This window comes from Notolepis coatsorum (genome assembly GCF_963971535.1).
Source record: "Notolepis coatsorum genome assembly, chromosome: 3".
Lineage (NCBI taxonomy): Eukaryota > Metazoa > Chordata > Actinopteri > Aulopiformes > Paralepididae > Notolepis > Notolepis coatsorum.
The window spans coordinates 79436061-79458500 of record NC_140167.1 but is presented as its reverse complement, the minus strand read 5'-3'; the positions used below and the strand labels follow the sequence as shown (position 1 = coordinate 79458500).

General features: G+C 43.3%; 1 protein-coding gene across 2 annotated transcripts in view; it reads left to right on the top strand.

The window, feature by feature from the left end:
• The window catches only part of fxr1 (FMR1 autosomal homolog 1), a 73081-nt gene that overhangs the window by 19663 nt on the left and 30978 nt on the right, over positions 1–22440 (top strand). For both annotated transcript variants that reach the window (XM_084310892.1, XM_084310891.1), the window contains exons 5-10: positions 1773–1921; positions 4946–5039; positions 18419–18535; positions 18885–19055; positions 20793–20871; positions 21227–21375. In XM_084310892.1, the coding sequence (XP_084167018.1) occupies positions 1773–1921; positions 4946–5039; positions 18419–18535; positions 18885–19055; positions 20793–20871; positions 21227–21375 (759 nt within the window). The remainder of the gene's footprint in view (positions 1–1772; positions 1922–4945; positions 5040–18418; positions 18536–18884; positions 19056–20792; positions 20872–21226; positions 21376–22440) is intronic.

The following is a 22440-nucleotide window of genomic DNA, read 5'->3' as shown; positions in this document are numbered from 1 at the left end:
ATGTATCTTTTTTTCTGCCACCCACCCTAATGTACAGTCTCCTCCCCATCATAATGTATATAATCTCTGTTAGGATCTATCATGTATGTCCCTATGCCATAAATGTTGTGTATGTCATAAATGTCACTATGAATTGAAAATGGGGGACCCTGATGTAAACAAGACAAACGTCTTTCTCTGGTCTGCATCCCCTTAACAATTGTGTGTATTGAGCCATACTGTATTGTACCCATTCTGCAATCTGTTAAATATTGATTGATTGTTATTAACAGATTGCAGAATGGGTACAATACAGTACAGCTCAATACACACAATTGTTAAGGGGATGCAGACCAGAGAAAGACTTTCCTCTTTACATCAGGGTCCCCCATTTTCAATTCATCATAACATATATGACATACATGACATACAGATAGATAATACTGCTACATCTATACATTTATGACATACCAGATTTACAAATACAGTACTGTTTGTGATGATACAATAAGAGTCTAAAAAAGGGAGTATATACATTTGACGAAGAAACTGTACATTGGAGGAGGTTGGGTGGAGGGGGGGGGGACTGTACATTGGAGGTGGTTGGGTGGAGGGGGGGGGGACTGTACATTGGAGGTGGTTGGGGGTGGAAGTGTTGGGTAGGCGGGGTGGGGGGGGGGTAACTGTACATTGGATTATCGATGAAACCGAAACAAGTAGGCTCCCTTAAAACGCCAACGCTATTAAAAAGAAATACAGTGGAGGTTAAAATAAGAATATGACTTGGCCTGAAAAAAGTTCAGTCAGGAGTTTTTTTTTGCTTTAATCCCTGGGCTTCAGACCTGAGTGTGTCTTTATGGCTTCAGACCTGAGTGTGTCTTTATGGCTTCTAACAATCAGACCTGACTGTGTCATTATCGCTTCTAACAATCAGACCCGACTGTGTCATTATGGCTTCTAACAATCAGACCTGACTGTCATTATGGCTTCTAACAATCAGACCTGAGTGTGTCATTATGGCTTCTAACAATCAGACCTGACTGTGTCATTATGGCTTCTAACAATCAGACCTGACTGTGTCATTATGGCTTCTAACAATCAGACCCGACTGTCATTATGGCTTCTAACAATCAGACCTGACTGTGTCATTATGGCTTCTAACAATCAGACCTGACTATGTTATTATGGCTTCTAACAATCAGACCTGACTGTCATTATGGCTTCTAACAATCAGACCTGACTGTGTCATTATGGCTTCTAACAATCATACCTGACTGTGTCATTATGGCTTCTAACAATCAGACCTGACTGTGTCATTATGGCTTCTAACAATCAGACCTGACTGTGTCATTATGGCTTCTAACAATCAGACCTGACTGTGTCATTATGGCTTCTAACAATCAGACCTGACTGTCATTATGGCTTCTAACAACCAGACCTGAGTGTGTCATTATGGCTTCTAACAACCAGACCTGAATGTGTCATTATGGCTTCTAACAATCAGACCTGACTGTGTCATTATGGCTTCTAACAACCAGACCTGAGTGGGTGTCTTATCAGCCTTTGTCCTGCTGTAGTGGATCGGATCAACCAACTATGACTGACAGGTTTTATCTGAGGTTACTTCCACTATGTTCTATCCTGGTCACTAGTCCCTAGTTGTGACGTCTATAAACCTGGAGTTTAGTTCCAGAGAAGTCGTCATCCAGGGCCTCAGGGCCCACTCATTATTTACCATGCATTCATCTAATCTATTATTATTTACTATGCATTAACCACGTCTGTGTGTCTAGTTCTATGTGATAGAGTATGCAGCCTGCGATGCCACCTATAATGAGATTGTGACCTTTGAGCGTCTTCGCCCCATCAACACCAACAACGCCCTCACCAAGAGTTCCTTCTTCAAGTGTACCGTAGCTGTGCCACAGGACCTGAGAGAGGCGTATGTACAACCATTCTATTACAACTATATACTATTTGATCTGTTAACTAGTCTATTACAATTATATATACTAACTACATATATTATAACTAGGGATGCTCGATATTGGCTTTTTTACCGATACCGATATACCGATATTGTCCAACTCTTAATTTCCGATACCGATATCAACCGATATCACATTTTAATGCCGATATCGGCCGATAATATCGGTAGGCCGATAATATCGGACATAATTTCTATAGAAATAGTTTTTTGAAAACCGATACCGATATTTTCCGATATCACATTTTAATGCCGATATTGGCTGATAATATCGGTAGGCCGATAATATCGGACATCCCTAATTATAACTATATACACTGTTATATAACCATTCTATTATAACTATATACACTAACTACAATAACTAATATAACCATTTTATTGTAACTATATACACTAACTACAACTACTAATATAACAATTCTATAACTATATACACTACTACAACTACTAATATAACCATTATATAACTATATCCACTAACTACAACTACTAATACTAATATAACCATTCTATAACTATATCCACTAACTACAACTACTAATATAACCATTCTATAACTATATAGACTATATATATATAGATATACAGACTGGATGCTTTCAAGAAAGGCCTCAAAACTCACCTTTTTAGTAGAGCCTTCTGTTGACTTTTTATCAAATTTTTAGCTCCACACATTTTATGTTCTTTTACCAATTTCTTTGATCAGTTTTATTTATTCTATGTTTCTCTGTTATTCTAGTCTTGCCTATTTTTATATTCTTTCTTTCCTTTATTCTCGCTAGTTTTTAAGCTCTTTTAACTGTAGCGCTTTGAGATTTCCCCGCAACTGTAAAGCACATTACAAATAGAATTTATTATTATTATTATTATTATTATTATTATTATTATTATTATTATTATTATTATTATTATTATTATTATTATTATTATTATTATTATTATTATTATTATTATTATTATATCCACTAACTACAACTACTAATATAACCATTCTATAACTATATCCACTAACAGGGCTCGAAATTTACATTTTTACTTGGTAGCACCCACCAAAATGTAAGGAGCACCAACAATATGTAATATTGATAAAAAAAAATGACAATATAACAGTACTGTAATGCAGTAAAACAGTGAAAGTAGCCTTAAACTATAGTATAGTGTAGACCTAGTAGTGTAGCCTAGATAGTGTAGACTAGGCATGTGCCGGTATGACATTTTGAGGGTACGATAACCTTGGGCAAAAATGCCACGGTTTAATGGTATTCGGTACATACAAAAATCCCCCATTGAACAAAACGTCTTTTATTACAGTGCACAATAAGCTTTTCTGTAAGTGTTATTTATGAATGTGTGACGACTGTCTGTATTACACACAGAGGGAACTGTCTGACTAAGTACAGAATATAAAATACTTCCATTTGACATTAGCTATTTATGGGTGGAATATTCCGATTCTAGGTCACTAGATCAGTCACATTAAACTTCCTTTTTGTATAGCTTATAGGGGTGGGCTTGAGTAATCGATTGATCGATTACTCACGGCTATGAGAAAACTCGATCTTTCAGCCAACAACATCCAGCTACTGCACTATGAACTGCCAGCTAGCTGGCTACCCGAATCCACAACAGCCAGGCAGCCAACCGTACAAAATACAGTCTCAGCCAATCACATCAATTTGTACAGTTAGTTAGCTCCACTCCATTGCGAATTAAAAGGTAGCCAGCCAGCACAGACCGTATTAGCTAGCTACAGTTGCTAGGTAGCTAACGTTAGCTAGCCAACAGCTGCAAAAACTAACGCCTATGATGGTATCAGCCGTTGATACGAGCTATCAGTAGCTAGCCAACTACATAACGTTAGACAACGCCTCGTGCATTAAACTAAAGTGAATAGTTTACTGGGCCATTTTAGTGATGTTGAAAGAGGAGCTGCACTCTTGCTCTCTTCAGAGCGAATGAGAGATGTTGACTAGACGGGTCTGTGAGGGGCAGGGGCAATGCGAGCACTGGGAGCAGCGTGTGTGAACGTGTGTGTGCGTCAACAACTTGCTGTAGGGTGAGAGAAGACAGCAAGCCTTGAAGGCTAATCTTAACCAATCTAAAATCAGCATTAAATGTAAGAACGTCAAGCTCACGTTTGATTGGTTAGAATGGACACTGTCAACTCACAAGGCACATACTGAGTAACAAACTAGCGAATGTACAGAGAAAGGGACTGCACTAACTACAACTACTAATATAACCAGTCTATTGTAACTATATACACTAACTACCAATATAGCAATTCTATTAACTATATACACTAGGGCTGACCTTCGAAGCTTCGGGCCGATATTCGATTTTAATTTGAAGCTTCGAGATAAAAAAATAAGTTATTATTATTATTATTATTATTATTATTATTATTATTATTATTATTATTATTTATTTATTTATTATTAATTTTAAAAATGTTTATGTTGTGGGACTTGTACAGCACTTTGTTCAACTTTGTCAGTGCTGTAAAGTTTAAACCTTTTTAAATCTTAGACAAACAAAACACTTTGCTTTCATGAAATATTGTAAGCTGTCATTTGAGGCTTTATAAAAGCAGCACAATGAACACAAATCTGTCGGTGCCGAGTCCGACCTCATCTTAAATAACAAACAGCATTGCTTGTTGTAGTTAACAAAGAGAGGCAGAGTTGATTTTGCACAAAAAAAAATTATATAATAATAATCATATTTTTATTTTTATTTATATCTTTTTTTTTATAATTGAATTTTATTTTCATATTCGAATCCCATGCCCATCGAACGAAGCTTCGAAGTATTTAAGACAGCCCTAATATACACAGACTACAGCTACTAAGCCATTCTAATAATTTAAGCTCTGTTTTTAAGCTTTGTACATTATAATTCCAATTCAGCCTACTGAACATGTCAAATGAAGTAAAGTTGAAGTTGAGATGTATAACTATCTGACTCTCCTGTCAGCTGTCAGAATGACCAGGCCCATAAGGACTTTAAGAAGGCTGTTGGAGCCTGTCACATCTCCTACTGCCCAGATACCTTCAACCTGATTGTCATGGTGAGTGTTCTGTTCTACTCTACTCTACTCTGCCCTACCCTACTCTACCCTGTTCTACTATACTCTGCCCTACTCTACTCTACTCTACTATGCTCTGCCCTACCCTACCCTACTGCGTGTAGCTTTTCTCCAACGTGTCCGTGTTTCCGGGTTCCCGTTTTGCGCTCTGATTGGCCAGGTCATGTGACATGTGCGCCAATCGTGGGACGGCAAGTTCTGCGCCTATTTCTGGGTCGAACAGCCTGCAAACTACCTAATGCCTAGTTTATCACTGGTTAAGCTTTGGCGACTCTTTCGAAGTTGGTTAAGGTTAGAGTTTGGAATCAGGGCAGGCGTTCTATCGCCATGCTCTAAGACAAACTCTAACCTTAACCAACTTCTAAAGATCGCCTAAGCTTAACCAGTGTAGAAACTTGCGGTCCCACGATTGGGCGTACATGTCACATTACCTGGCCAATCAGAGACGCGGAAACACGAACGCGTTGGAGTAAGGCTACAGGCTACCCTACTCTGTTCTACTATACTCTGCCCTACCCTACTCTACTCTGTTCTACTATACTCTGCCCTACCCTACTCTGCTCTGTTCTACTATACTCTGCCCTACTCTACTCTGTTCTACTATACTCTGCCCTACCCTACTCTACTCTGTTCTACTATACTCTGCCCTACCCTACTCTGCTCTGTTCTACTATACTCTGCCCTACCCTACTCTACCCTACTATACTCTGCCCTACCCTACTCTACTCTGTTCTACTATACTCTGCCCTACCCTACTATACTCTGTTCTACTATACTCTACCCTACCCTACTCTGCTCTGTTCTACTATACTCTGCCCTACCCTACTCTGCTCTGTTCTACTATACTCTGCCCTACCCTACTATACTCTGTTCTACTATACTCTGCCCTACCCTACTCTACTCTGCCCTACTCTGCTCTACTATACTCTGCCCTACCCTACTCTACTCTGTTCTACTATACTCTACCCTACCCTACTCTGCTCTGTTCTACTATACTCTACCCTACTCTGTTCTACTGTACTCTGCCCTACTCTACTCTGTTCTACTATACTCTACCCTACTCTACTCTGTTCTACTATACTCTGTCCTACCCTACTCTACTCTGTTCTACTATACTCTGCCCTACCCTACTCTACTCTCTTCTACTATACTCTACCCTACTCTACTCTGTTCTACTATACTCTGCCCTACCCTACCCTACTCTACTCTGTTCTACTATACTCTACCCTACTCTACTCTGTTCTACTATACTCTGCCCTACCCTACTCTGCTCTGTTCTACTATACTCTGCCCTACCCTACCCCACTATGTTCTACTATACTCTGCCCTACCCTACTATACTCTGTTCTACTATACTCTGCCCTACCCTACTCTACTCTGTTCTATACTCTGCCCTACCCTACCCTACTCTGTTCTACTATACTCTGCCCTACCCTACTCTACTCTGTTCTACTATACTCTACCCTACTCTACTCTGTTCTACTATACTCTGCCCTACCCTACTCTACTCTGTTCTACTATACTCTGCTCTACCCTACTCTACTCTGTTCTACTATACTCTGCCCTACCCTACTCTACTCTGTTCTACTATACTCTGCCCTACCCTACTCTACTCTGTTCTACTATACTCTGCCCTACCCTACTCTACTCTGTTCTATACTCTGCCCTACCCTACCCTACTCTGTTCTACTATACTCTGCCCTACCCTACTCTACTCTGTTCTACTATACTCTGCCCTACCCTACTCTACTCTACTCTGTTCTACTATACTCTGCCCTACCCTACTCTGTTCTACTATACTCTGCCCTACCCTACTCTGTTCTACTATACTCTGCCCTACCCTACTCTGCTCTGTTCTACTATACTCTGCCCTACCCTACCCTACTCTGTTCTACTATACTCTGCCCTGCCCTACCCTACTCTGTTTTACTATACTCTGCCCTACCCTACTCTACTCTGTTCTACTATACTCTGCCCTACCCTACTCTGCTCTGTTCTACTATACTCTGCCCTACCCTACCCTACTCTGTTCTACTATACTCTGCCCTACCCTACTCTACTCTGTTCTACTATACTCTGCCCTACTCTACTCTACTCTGTTCTACTATACTCTGCCCTACCCTACTCTACTCTGCTCTGTTCTACTATACTCTACTCTACTATACTCTGCTCTACCCTACCCTACTGCGTGTAGCTTTTCTCCAACGTGTCCGTGTTTCCGGGTTCCCGTTTTGCGCTCTGATTGGCCAGGTCATGTGACATGTGCGCCAATCGTGGGACGGCAAGTTCTGCGCCTATTTCTGGGTCGAACAGCCTGCAAACTACCTAACGCCTAGTTTATCACTGGTTAAGCTTTGGCGACTCTTTCGAAGTTGGTTAAGGTTAGAGTTTGGAATCAGGGCAGGCGTTCTATCGCCATGCTCTAAGACAAACTCTAACCTTAACCAACTTCGAAAGATCGCCTAAGCTTAACCAGTGTAGAAACTTGCGGTCCCACGATTGGGCGTACATGTCACATTACCTGGCCAATCAGAGACGCAGAAACACGAACGCGTTGGAGTAAGGCTACAGGCTACCCTACTCTGTTCTACTATACTCTGCCCTACTCTACTCTACTCTGTTCTACTATACTCTGCCCTACCCTACTCTGCTCTGTTCTACTATACTCTGCCCTACTCTACTCTGTTCTACTATACTCTGCCCTACCCTACTCTACTCTGTTCTACTATACTCTGCCCTACCCTACTCTGCTCTGTTCTACTATACTCTGCCCTACCCTACTCTACCCTACTCTGTTCTACTATACTCTGCCCTACCCTACTCTACTCTGTTCTACTATACTCTGCCCTACCCTACTATACTCTGTTCTACTATACTCTACCCTACTCTGCTCTGTTCTACTATACTCTGCCCTACCCTACTATACTCTGTTCTACTATACTCTGCCCTACCCTACTCTACTCTACTCTGCCCTACCCTACTCTGCTCTACTATACTCTGCCCTACTCTACTCTGTTCTACTATACTCTACCCTACCCTACTCTACTCTGCTCTGTTCTACTATACTCTACCCTACTCTGTTCTACTGTACTCTGCCCTACTCTACTCTGTTCTACTATACTCTACCCTACTCTACTCTGTTCTACTATACTCTGCCCTACCCTACTCTACTCTGTTCTACTATACTCTGCCCTACCCTACTCTACTCTCTTCTACTATACTCTACCCTACTCTACTCTGTTCTACTATACTCTGCCCTACCCTACTCTACTCTGTTCTACTATACTCTACCCTACTCTACTCTGTTCTACTATACTCTGCCCTACCCTACTCTGCTCTGTTCTACTATACTCTGCCCTACCCTACCCCACTCTGTTCTACTATACTCTGCCCTACCCTACTATACTCTGTTCTACTATACTCTGCCCTACCCTACCCTACTCTACTCTGTTCTATACTCTGCCCTACCCTACCCTACTCTGTTCTACTATACTCTGCCCTACCCTACTCTACTCTGTTCTACTATACTCTACCCTACTCTACTCTGTTCTACTATACTCTGCCTACCCTACTCTACTCTGTTCTACTATACTCTGCTCTACCCTACTCTACTCTGTTCTACTATACTCTGCCCTACTCTACTCTGTTCTACTATACTCTGCCCTACCCTACTCTACTCTGTTCTACTATACTCTGCCCTACCCTACTCTACTCTACTCTGTTCTACTATACTCTGCCCTACCCTACTCTGTTCTACTATACTCTGCCCTACCCTACTCTGTTCTACTATACTCTGCCCTACTCTACTCTGTTCTACTATACTCTGCCCTACCCTACTCTACTCTACTCTGTTCTACTATACTCTGCCCTACCCTACTCTGTTCTACTATACTCTGCCCTACCCTACTCTGTTCTACTATACTCTGCCCTACCCTACTCTGCTCTGTTCTACTATACTCTGCCCTACCCTACCCTACTCTGTTCTACTATACTCTGCCCTGCCCTACCCTACTCTGTTTTACTATACTCTGCCCTACCCTACTCTACTCTGTTCTACTATACTCTGCCCTACCCTACTCTGCTCTGTTCTACTATACTCTGCCCTACCCTACTCTACTCTGTTCTACTATACTCTGCCCTACTCTACTCTGTTCTACTATACTCTGCCCTACTCTACTCTGCTCTGTTCTACTATACTCTGCCCTACCCTACTCTACTCTGTTCTACTATACTCTGCCCTACCCTACTCTGCTCTGTTCTACTATACTCTGCCCTACTCTACTCTGCTCTGTTCTACTATACTCTGCCCTACCCTACTCTACTCTGCTCTGTTCTACTATACTCTACCCTACTCTACTCTACTATACTCTGCTCTACCCTACCCTACTGCGTGTAGCTTTTCTCCAACGTGTCCGTGTTTCCGGGTTCCCGTTTTGCGCTCTGATTGGCCAGGTCATGTGACATGTGCGCCAATCGTGGGACGGCAAGTTCTGCGCCTATTTCTGGGTCGAACAGCCTGCAAACTACCTAACGCCTAGTTTATCACTGGTTAAGCTTTGGCGACTCTTTCGAAGTTGGTTAAGGTTAGAGTTTGGAATCAGGGCAGGCGTTCTATCGCCATGCTCTAAGACAAACTCTAACCTTAACCAACTTCGAAAGATCGCCTAAGCTTAACCAGTGTAGAAACTTGCGGTCCCACGATTGGGCGTACATGTCACATTACCTGGCCAATCAGAGACGCGGAAACACGAACGCGTTGGAGTAAGGCTACAGGCTACCCTACTCTGTTCTACTATACTCTGCCCTACCCTACTCTACTCTGTTCTACTATACTCTGCCCTACCCTACTCTGCTCTGTTCTACTATACTCTGCCCTACTCTACTCTGTTCTACTATACTCTGCCCTACCCTACTCTGCTCTGTTCTACTATACTCTGCCCTACCCTACTCTACCCTACTCTGTTCTACTATACTCTGCCCTACCCTACTCTACTCTGTTCTACTATACTCTGCCCTACCCTACTATACTCTGTTCTACTATACTCTACCCTACTCTGCTCTGTTCTACTATACTCTGCCCTACCCTACTATACTCTGTTCTACTATACTCTGCCCTACCCTACTCTACTCTACTCTGCTCTACTATACTCTGCCCTACCCTACTCTACTCTGTTCTACTATACTCTACCCTACTCTACTCTGCTCTGTTCTACTATACTCTACCCTACTCTGTTCTACTGTACTCTGCCCTACTCTACTCTGTTCTACTATACTCTACCCTACTCTACTCTGTTCTACTATACTCTGCCCTACCCTACTCTACTCTACTATACTCTGCCCTACCCTACTCTACTCTCTTCTACTATACTCTACCCTACTCTACTCTGTTCTACTATACTCTGCCCTACCCTACTCTACTCTGTTCTACTATACTCTGCCCTACCCTACTCTACTCTCTTCTACTATACTCTACCCTACTCTACTCTGTTCTACTATACTCTACCCTACTCTACTCTGTTCTACTATACTCTGCCCTACCCTACTCTACTCTCTTCTACTATACTCTACCCTACTCTACTCTGTTCTACTATACTCTGCCCTACCCTACTCTGCTCTGTTCTACTATACTCTGCCCTACCCTACCCCACTCTGTTCTACTATACTCTGCCCTACCCTACTATACTCTGTTCTACTATACTCTGCCCTACCCTACTCTACTCTGTTCTATACTCTGCCCTACCCTACCCTACTCTGTTCTACTATACTCTGCCCTACCCTACTCTACTCTGTTCTACTATACTCTACCCTACTCTACTCTGTTCTACTATACTCTGCCCTACCCTACTCTACTCTGTTCTATACTCTGCCCTACCCTACCCTACTCTGTTCTACTATACTCTGCCCTACCCTACTCTACTCTGTTCTACTATACTCTACCCTACTCTACTCTGTTCTACTATACTCTGCCCTACCCTACTCTACTCTGTTCTACTATACTCTGCTCTACCCTACTCTACTCTGTTTTACTATACTCTACCCTACTCTACTCTGTTCTACTATACTCTGCCCTACCCTACTCTACTCTGTTCTACTATACTCTGCTCTACCCTACTCTACTCTGTTCTACTATACTCTGCCCTACCCTACTCTACTCTGTTCTACTATACTCTGCCCTACCCTACTCTACTCTGTTCTACTATACTCTGCCCTACCCTACTCTACTCTGTTCTATACTCTGCCCTACCCTACCCTACTCTGTTCTACTATACTCTGCCCTACCCTACTCTACTCTGTTCTACTATACTCTGCCCTACCCTACTCTACTCTACTCTGTTCTACTATACTCTGCCCTACCCTACTCTGTTCTACTATACTCTGCCCTACCCTACCCTACTCTGTTCTACTATACTCTGCCCTGCCCTACCCTACTCTGTTCTACTATACTCTGCCCTACCCTACTCTGCTCTGTTCTACTATACTCTGCCCTACCCTACCCTACTCTGTTCTACTATACTCTGCCCTACTCTACTCTGTTCTACTATACTCTGCCCTACTCTACTCTACTCTGTTCTACTATACTCTGCCCTACTCTACTCTGCTCTGTTCTACTATACTCTGCCCTACCCTACCCTACTCTACTCTGTTCTACTATACTCTACCCTACCCTACTCTGCTCTGTTCTACTATACTCTGCCCTACTCTACTCTGCTCTGTTCTACTATACTCTGCCCTACCCTACCCTACTCTACCCTGTTCTACTATACTCTGCCCTACTCTACTCTACTATACTCTGCTCTACCCTACCCTACTGCGTGTAGCTTTTCTCCAACGTGTCCGTGTTTCCGGGTTCCCGTTTTGCGCTCTGATTGGCCAGGTCATGTGACATGTGCGCCAATCGTGGGACGGCAAGTTCTGCGCTTATTTCTGGGTCGAACAGCCTGCAAACTACCTAACGCCTAGTTTATCACTGGTTAAGCTTTGGCGACTCTTTCGAAGTTGGTTAAGGTTAGAGTTTGGAATCAGGGCAGGCGTTCTATCGCCATGCTCTAAGACAAACTCTAACCTTAACCAACTTCGAAAGATCGCCTAAGCTTAACCAGTGTAGAAACTTGCGGTCCCACGATTGGGCGTACATGTCACATTACCTGGCCAATCAGAGACGCGGAAACACGAACGCGTTGGAGTAAGGCTACAGGCTACCCTACTCTGTTCTACTATACTCTGCCCTACCCTACTCTACTCTGTTCTACTATACTCTGCCCTACCCTACTCTGCTCTGTTCTACTATACTCTGCCCTACTCTACTCTGTTCTACTATACTCTGCCCTACCCTACTCTACTCTGTTCTACTATACTCTGCCCTACCCTACTCTGCTCTGTTCTACTATACTCTGCCCTACCCTACCCTACTCTGCTCTGTTCTACTATACTCTGCCCTACCCTACTCTGCTCTGTTCTACTATACTCTGCCCTACCCTACTATACTCTGTTCTACTATACTCTGCCCTACCCTACTCTACTCTACTCTGCCCTACCCTACTCTGCTCTACTATACTCTGCCCTACCCTACTCTACTCTGTTCTACTATACTCTACCCTACTCTGCTCTGTTCTACTATACTCTGCCCTACCCTACTCTACCCTACTCTGTTCTACTGTACTCTGCCCTACTCTACTCTGTTCTACTATACTCTACCCTACTCTACTCTGTTCTACTATACTCTGCCCTACCCTACTCTACTCTGTTCTACTATACTCTGCCCTACCCTACTCTACTCTCTTCTACTATACTCTACCCTACTCTACTCTGTTCTACTATACTCTGCCCTACCCTACTCTGTTCTACTATACTCTACCCTACTCTACTCTGTTCTACTATACTCTGCCCTACCCTACTCTACTCTGTTCTACTATACTCTGCCCTACCCTACTCTGCTCTGTTCTACTATACTCTGCCCTACCCTACCCCACTCTGTTCTACTATACTCTGCCCTACCCTACTATACTCTGTTCTACTATACTCTGCCCTACCCTACTCTACTCTGTTCTATACTCTGCCCTACCCTACCCTACTCTGTTCTACTATACTCTGCTCTACCCTACTCTACTCTGTTCTACTATACTCTACCCTACTCTACTCTGTTCTACTATACTCTGCCCTACCCTACTCTACTCTGTTCTACTATACTCTGCCCTACCCTACTCTACTCTGTTCTACTATACTCTGCCCTACCCTACTATACTCTGTTCTACTATACTCTGCCCTACCCTACCCTACTCTACTCTGTTCTATACTCTGCCCTACCCTACTCTGTTCTACTATACTCTGCCCTACTCTACTCTACTCTGTTCTACTATACTCTGCCCTACCCTACTCTACTCTACTCTGTTCTACTATACTCTGCCCTACCCTACTCTGTTCTACTATACTCTACCCTACTCTACCCTGTTCTACTATACTCTGCCCTACCCTACTCTGCTCTGTTCTACTATACTCTGCCCTACCCTACCCTACTCTGTTCTACTATACTCTGCCCTGCCCTACCCTACTCTGTTCTACTATACTCTGCCCTACCCTACTCTGTTCTACTATACTCTGCCCTACCCTACTCTACTCTGTTCTACTATACTCTGCCCTACCCTACTCTGCTCTGTTCTACTATACTCTGCCCTACCCTACCCTACTCTGTTCTACTATACTCTGCCCTACCCTACCCTACTCTACCCTGTTCTACTATACTCTGCCCTACTCTACTCTACTCTACTATACTCTGCTCTACCCTACCCTACTGCGTGTAGCTTTTCTCCAACGTGTCCGTGTTTCCGGGTTCCCGTTTTGCGCTCTGATTGGCCAGGTCATGTGACATGTGCGCCAATCGTGGGACGGCAAGTTCTGCGCTTATTTCTGGGTCGAACAGCCTGCAAACTACCTAACGCCTAGTTTATCACTGGTTAAGCTTTGGCGACTCTTTCGAAGTTGGTTAAGGTTAGAGTTTGGAATCAGGGCAGGCGTTCTATCGCCATGCTCTAAGACAAACTCTAACCTTAACCAACTTCGAAAGATCGCCTAAGCTTAACCAGTGTAGAAACTTGCGGTCCCACGATTGGGCGTACATGTCACATTACCTGGCCAATCAGAGACGCGGAAACACGAACGCGTTGGAGTAAGGCTACAGGCTACCCTACTCTGTTCTACTATACTCTGCCCTACCCTACTCTACTCTGTTCTACTATACTCTGCCCTACCCTACTCTGCTCTGTTCTACTATACTCTGCCCTACTCTACTCTGTTCTACTATACTCTGCCCTACCCTACTCTACTCTGTTCTACTATACTCTGCCCTACCCTACCCTACTCTGCTCTGTTCTACTATACTCTGCCCTACCCTACTCTACTCTGCTCTGTTCTACTATACTCTGCCCTACCCTACTCTGCTCTGTTCTACTATACTCTGCCCTACCCTACTATACTCTGTTCTACTATACTCTGCCCTACCCTACTCTACTCTACTCTGCCCTACCCTACTCTGCTCTACTATACTCTGCCCTACCCTACTCTACTCTGTTCTACTATACTCTACCCTACTCTGCTCTGTTCTACTATACTCTGCCCTACCCTACTCTACCCTACTCTGTTCTACTGTACTCTGCCCTACTCTACTCTGTTCTACTATACTCTACCCTACTCTACTCTGTTCTACTATACTCTGCCCTACCCTACTCTACTCTGTTCTACTATACTCTGCCCTACCCTACTCTACTCTCTTCTACTATACTCTACCCTACTCTACTCTGTTCTACTATACTCTGCCCTACCCTACTCTACTCTGTTCTACTATACTCTACCCTACTCTACTCTGTTCTACTATACTCTGCCCTACCCTACTCTACTCTGTTCTACTATACTCTGCCCTACCCTACTCTGCTCTGTTCTACTATACTCTGCCCTACCCTACCCCACTCTGTTCTACTATACTCTGCCCTACCCTACTATACTCTGTTCTACTATACTCTGCCCTACCCTACTCTACTCTGTTCTATACTCTGCCCTACCCTACCCTACTCTGTTCTACTATACTCTGCTCTACCCTACTCTACTCTGTTCTACTATACTCTACCCTACTCTACTCTGTTCTACTATACTCTGCCCTACCCTACTCTACTCTGTTCTACTATACTCTGCCTACCCTACCCTACTCTACTCTGTTCTATACTCTGCCCTACCCTACTCTGTTCTACTATACTCTGCCCTACTCTACTCTACTCTGGCCAGGTCATGTGACATGTGCGCCAATCGTGGGATGGCAAGTTCTGCGCTTATTTCTGGGTCGAACAGCCTGCAAACTACCTAACGCCTAGTTTATCACTGGTTAAGCTTTGGCGACTCTTTCGAAGTTGGTTAAGGTTAGAGTTTGGAATCAGGGCAGGCGTTCTATCGCCATGCTCTAAGACAAACTCTAACCTTAACCAACTTCGAAAGATCGCCTAAGCTTAACCAGTGTAGAAACTTGCGGTCCCACGATTGGGCGTACATGTCACATTACCTGGCCAATCAGAGACGCGGAAACACGAACGCGTTGGAGTAAGGCTACAGGCTACCCTACTCTGTTCTACTATACTCTGCCCTACCCTACTCTACTCTGTTCTACTATACTCTGCCCTACCCTACTCTGCTCTGTTCTACTATACTCTGCCCTACTCTACTCTGTTCTACTATACTCTGCCCTACCCTACTCTACTCTGTTCTACTATACTCTGCCCTACCCTACCCTACTCTGTTCTACTATACTCTGCCCTACCCTACTCTACTCTGTTCTTCTATACTCTGCCCTACTCTACTCTACTCTGTTCTACTATACTCTGCCCTACCCTACTCTGCTCTGTTCTACTATACTCTGCCCTACCCTACTCTACTCTGCTCTGTTCTACTGTACTCTGCCCTACCCTACCCTACCCTACTCTACTCTGTTCTACTATACTCTGCCCTACCCTACTCTGTTCTACTATACTCTGCCCTACCCTACTCTACTCTGTTCTACTATACTCTGCCCTACCCTACTCTGCTCTGTTCTACTATACTCTGCCCTACCCTACTCTACTCTGTTCTACTATACTCTGCCCTACCCTACTCTACTCTGTTCTACTATACTCTGCTCTACCCTACTCTGCTCTGTTCTACTATACTCTGCCCTACCTTACTCTACTCTGTTCTACTATACTCTGCCCTACCCTACTCTGCTATGTTCTACTATACTCTGCCCTACCCTGCTCTGTTCTACTATACTCTGCCCTACCCTACTCTGTTCTTCTAAATGGTTTATCCAAAACGTTTTACTATTCTGTTCCTCACATTCACCCATTCACTCACACACCGACTACTCTATTCTATCCTACTACCACTATCCTTCTCTACTCTGCTCTGCTCTTCTTCTCTTCTATCCTCTTCTCTTCTCTCCTCTCTTCTCTTTCCTCTTCTCTTCTCTTCTCTCCTATTCTCTTCTCCTCTCCTCTTCTCTCTCTTCTTTCTCTTCTCTTCTCTTCTCTCTTCGCTTCTCTTCTCTTCTCTACTCTACCCTAATCTACTCTGTTCTCTCCTCCTCTCTCTCCTCTTCTTTCTCTTCTCTCCTCTTCTCTTCTATTCTCTTCTCTCTTTGCTTCTCTACTCTACCCTAACCTACTCTGTTCTACTCTACTCTTCTCCATTCTGTTCTACTCTACTATTTTAACACGCTATTCTGTTCTACTCTACTCTTTTCACACGCTATTCTGTTCTACTCTACTCTTTTCACACGCTATTCTGTTCTACTCTACTCTTTTCACATGCTATTCTGTTCTACTCTACTCGTTTCACACACTATTCTGTTCTACTCTGTTCTACTCTACTCTTTTCACACAGTATTCTGTTCTACTCTGTTCTACTCTACTCTTTTCACACAGTATTCTGTTCTACTCTGTTCTACTCTACTCTTTTCACACAGTATTCTGTTCTACTCTGTTCTACTCTACTCTTTTCACACGCTATTCTGTTCTACTCTGTTCTACTCTACTCTTTTCACACACTATTCTGTTCTACTCTGTTCTACTCTACTCTTTTCACACAGTATTCTGTTCTACTCTGTTCTACTCTACACTCTTCACACGCTATTCTGTTCTAGCGAGTTGTATTTGACCTGAAACATTCGGTAGTGGCAGCTTGACTATATGCTAAGGCTGAGCCCGAACCCTGTTTTTAGGGTTCGAACGTTCGCCAGGTTTATCGAACGAACGTTCGAACGTTCGTTTTTTAAAAAATTTTAATAAAATTTTTTTTTAATTTTTTTTTAAATTTTTTTTAATAATAATTTTTTTTTTTGTATTATTATAGATCCTACGGAGGGCGGCATTGCATAGTCTATTGGTGAAAAACATGTTGTTTACAGTGGTGGCTGTTCATGTAAACATGTAATTAAACAAAGCACTCAGAAGAAAATAAACAAGCTACTGAATCAAAGTATGATAAACAATAGCCCTTGCAGTCACGTAAGGGGCTAGATAAACAAATGCATTCGTTTTGTGGCATTAGCGTTATATAGTTAGTGTTACAACTTACACGTAACAGGTATTCACTCTTGGTCGACGGGGAGGGGAGCCGGGAGGAGAGGCGCACGCCTTGGCTCAACAGACCCGTCCACCGTCTACCTCGGACGGGTCTGTCCACCGTGCGCCTGCTGTTGTTTCCAACGCAACCACCTCCCGCCATGAAGCTCGCGCGACCGTGGCCGAAAAAGGATGGTATTCATTAATGATCCTAATCTGCAGGTTCACCTACGGAAACCTTGTTACCGATTACTTCCTCGGTGGGGAGCTAACTACGGCTCCCCGGTAAGTCTGTTGAGGCTTGCCGATTGGTGGTAACAGCAGAGGCGGGTGCAAGCGGTGTGACGTAATTGGCAGAATCGCCTGTCAATCAAAATAGAGCTCTGGTTGAGAAATAGTATCCCGCTGCAGCCCGGCAGACCATACTGGTTGAGCCGAGCGCCTCGCATTCACATCACCTCAACCCCGTGCGCATCCTTTATTTTTTTTTCACCGAACGTTCGAACCTATTAATTAAAGTCCGAATGTCAGCGTAACGAACGAACGTTCGAACGTTCGAACGTTCGGGCTCAGCCTTACTATATGCATGGTATCTAGTGTGACTGTCTCTGGGTCTGTCGCTAAGTGTGTGTGTGTGTGTGTGTGTGTGTGTGTGTGTGTGTGTGTGTGTGTGTGTGTGTGTGTGTGTGTGTGTGTGTGTGTGTGTGTGTGTGTGTGTGTGTGTGTGTGTGTGTGTGTGTGTGTGTGTGTGTGTGTGTGTGTGTGTGTGTGTGTGTGTGTGTGTAGTCCACCAATGTGGCGACAGTGAAGCGCGTGTCTCTGCTCAGTGAAATGCACCTGCGGAGCATCAGGACCAAACTGCTGCTGATGTCACGCAACCAGGAAGCGACCAAACACCTGGAGGTCAGTCTGTTACCATAGCAACCAGGAAGCTACTAAACACCTGGAGGTCAGTCTGTTACCATAGCAACCAGGAAGCTACCAAACACCTGGAGGTCAGTCTGTTACCATAGCAACCAGGAAGCTACCAAACACTTGGAGGTCAGTCTGTTACCATAGCAACCAGCCAGGAAGCTACCAAAAATCTGGAGGCAACCAACTGGTCAGTCTGTAATCATAGCAACCTATTGGTCAGTATGTAACCATAGCAACCTATTGGTCAGTCTGTAACCATAGCAACCGACTGGTCAGTTACTTATAAAGTTCACTAGCCTCACCTTTTCTAACCTTTAGTGTGTGTGTGTGTGTGTAGAGCTCCAAGCAGCTGGCCTCTTCCTTTCAGGAGGAGTTCATAGTGCGTCCAGACCTGATGGGGCTGGCTATCGGTAGCCATGGCAACAACATCCAACAAGCTCGCAAACTACCTGGTGTCACCGCCATCGAACTGGATGAAGATACAGGAACCTTCAGGATCTACGGAGAGGTAGAGGAGAGAGAGAGAGAGATTCATAGTATTCATAAGTAGGGCTGGGCGATATGACGATATTATATAAATATCGGGTACAGTTCATTAACGATACACTTTTTAAACGTATCGTGGATATCGTGATGTTTTGCCCAAGAGGCTTGTGTCGCGTCAATCTGGTCCACACGTTGACACTTTTGAACAGCGCCGCCCCACACACACACTACTGCATCAAAAGTTACTACTTATGATAACAAAGGCATTCGTTTTGTGGCATTAACGTTATATAGTTACACTTTCAATAACATCAGCGTATTTACATAGCAACGACCGAGGTCGACCTATATAGCAAGCATTAGTCGTTCATATCTCAGCCCGTGCTGACTCAGTTGCACGGGCTGCTGCGGTCTGTTAATAAAGTTTTCAATCAGACAGATGTATGGAAAGGCTTTTATTATAACATCCGTTGCAGTAAAATCATTATGCCTCCAGTTGTTTAGTCCTTCTGCGGAGCTAAAAGCTAAACGTCGGCCGCGGCGAGCTACGGCTGCCATTGTTATTGTCATTGAGCTCTCCAATGGCGGAAGTAAAAAATGAATACGCGCTTGCCGATTGGTGCTAAGAACAGCAGGGCGGGTGCAAGCGATGTGACGTAATTGGCAGACGCGACTGTCAATCAAAATGATTCTGTTTGCCGACTGAATGAATGAGAACGTTATTAACAGATTGCAGCATGGGTACAATACAGTACAGCTCAATACAACAACAGTCAACAGCGGACTGGAGGATGCAGACCAGAGAAAGACTTTCGTCTTGTTTACATCAGGGTCCCCCATTTTCAATTCATCATATTTCATATCTAAATCATATAATATCTCATTGCTAAATATATGCAATATATAATCTAATAATCCAATAATCTAAATCTAATATATAATATAAAAATGCTAAATGCATGGGTATTTTATTTTGTCTTTAATGTTAGCTTGCAAACTCAAATACTGTCTTGGTAAGCCTCATAATGAATTTTGGGGAAAAAAAGAAAAACATCGTGATGCGTATCGTGTATCGCCGAAAGGTCAGAAAATATCGTGATATCATATTTAGGCCATATCGCCCAGCCCTAAGTGATCCATGTGTTTTTTACTTGACTGTAAGAGATCCCGTCTAAATGCAGGTCTTCAGATAAGATCTATGACTGTAATAATAAATAATAATAATACATTCAATTCATATAGTGCTTTTACAGTGCTCAAAGACGCTTTGCAAAAAATAGAACAAAACAAAAACAGTTAATGATCGAAAGCAAGAGTGAATGTGGGTTTTGAGGGCTGTTTTAAAGGCACAGTGGGGCGTTGGCAGTACGGAGAGGGTTAAAGCAGAAATCAGCTGAAGGTATTTTGTCCTTGTCAGTTGTATTGTGTTCTGGGTCTTGTTGTATTAAGACCAACACACTCCCAGAGTTTCACCATCTGTCAAACGTCGACTGTAGAAATACAAGCGGATCCATCGTGATCCTTTCAAAGCTCAGCCGGCCTCATATTGATTGTGTGCTGATATACAGGTGTATCTCTGCGCGCGCGCGTGTGTGTGTGTGTGTGTGTGTGTGTGTGTGTGTGTGTGTGTGTGTGTGTGTGTGTGTGTGTGTGTGTGTGTGTGTGTGTGTGTGTGTGTGTGTGTGTGTGTGTGTGTGTGTGTGTGTGTGTGTGTGTGTGTGTGTTTTTGTTTGTTTGTTTGTTTGTTTGTTTACTCCAGACAGCAGAGGCTGTGAGGAAGGCCAGGAATCTGCTGGAGTTTCTAGAAGATTATGTCCAAGTTCCCAGGAGCCTGGTTGGTATGTACACACACACACACACACCTACACACAACACACAGACACACACACAAAAGGTACAGGTGTATTTATGAAAGGTTATATGGCAATATGTTATCTCTGTGTATTTAGGTAAGGTGATATGTTATCTGTGTATTTAGGTAAGGTGATATGTTATCTCTGTGTATTTAGGTAAGGTGATATGTTATCTCTGTGTATTTAGGTAAGGTGATATGTTATCTGTGTATTTAGGTAGGGTGATATGTTATCTCTGTGTATTTAGGTAAGGTGATATGTTATCTCTGTGTATTTAGGTAAGGTGATATGTTATCTCTGTGTATTTAGGTAAGGTGATATGTTATCTCTGTGTATTTAGGTAAGGTGATTGGTAAAAATGGCAAGGTGATACAGGAGCTGGTGGATAAGTCTGGAGTTGTGCGAGTCAAGATCGAGGGGGACAACGACAACAAGAAGAGAGACAACGACAAGCAGCGAGACAGCGACAACAAGCAGCCCAAACAGGAAGTGAGACTAACTTCCTGTCATCCTTCTATTGGTTTCAGTTTGCATGCTGTATGGGGTTTTACTAATACACATTTAAAAGACGGATATGAAGTGTATTGATCAGGCAGATACAGGCTAGTGACATTTTACGTCTATTAAATGTCTATAGAATGAGATTTAATACTCCATCTATTCCACACAGTCACACACCTTGATGAATAATTTAAAACTATTTTATTGTAAATACATTTTATTAATCAAATCAAATGTAATAAAATATAGAGCTATTAACACTTTTGCGGCTAACCACGTATATATACCTTATTGGGCGCCAACGGTTAATATATATACGTTTTTAGATCGTTTTCCTTTTTATTAGATTTTAATACCCTATTCAATGTCAGGGAGCTGTATTTTGCCTGTAAAAGGCATACTGGGACTCCGAAGGTGCAGTACCGGCCAGATCCTGCTAGTAGCGCTGTATCGAGAATGCAGTAACCCCTGTTCCAGACCGGGTGCCACACTGAAAACGCTCCGGGCGCTCTTTTCGACTAACCTCAACCTAGGGCTTCACCCGATCGCATTGAATCGTTTTCGGGACCCCTGATTCATTATGCTGTGGTGGGTTATGTCGTTGACCAAATGGACATACGATCTACCAGATGGCGATCAAATAATTGGAATATTCTTTTTGGAATGTCACCGGCCACAGGTAGGAACAATTTGACGTCAATTTCAGCTTGATCGTGCAAGGTTTTCATAGCCATCCCCCTGATCAGCATATGTTGTGGTAATAACGAATGCTGTTATTGGCAATCAATTAATCAGAACCCCCCCCCCCCCCCCTTTCATGCATTCATGATGAAACATAATACCTATCATAAAAAAAAAATAATAAAACGTATCATATGCATTTGATGTTTTAATTGTAGCGTGTGTAGGGACGAAACGCCAATGGGTTTGGTATAATGCACGTTGCGGCTTATAAACAGCCTCCCAGGAATTGGCCCCGATCATTCCGAAATAACACTCATATTCATGGTATAAAACGGAAACGTATGGATGGAACAATTATTTCTTTTTTGC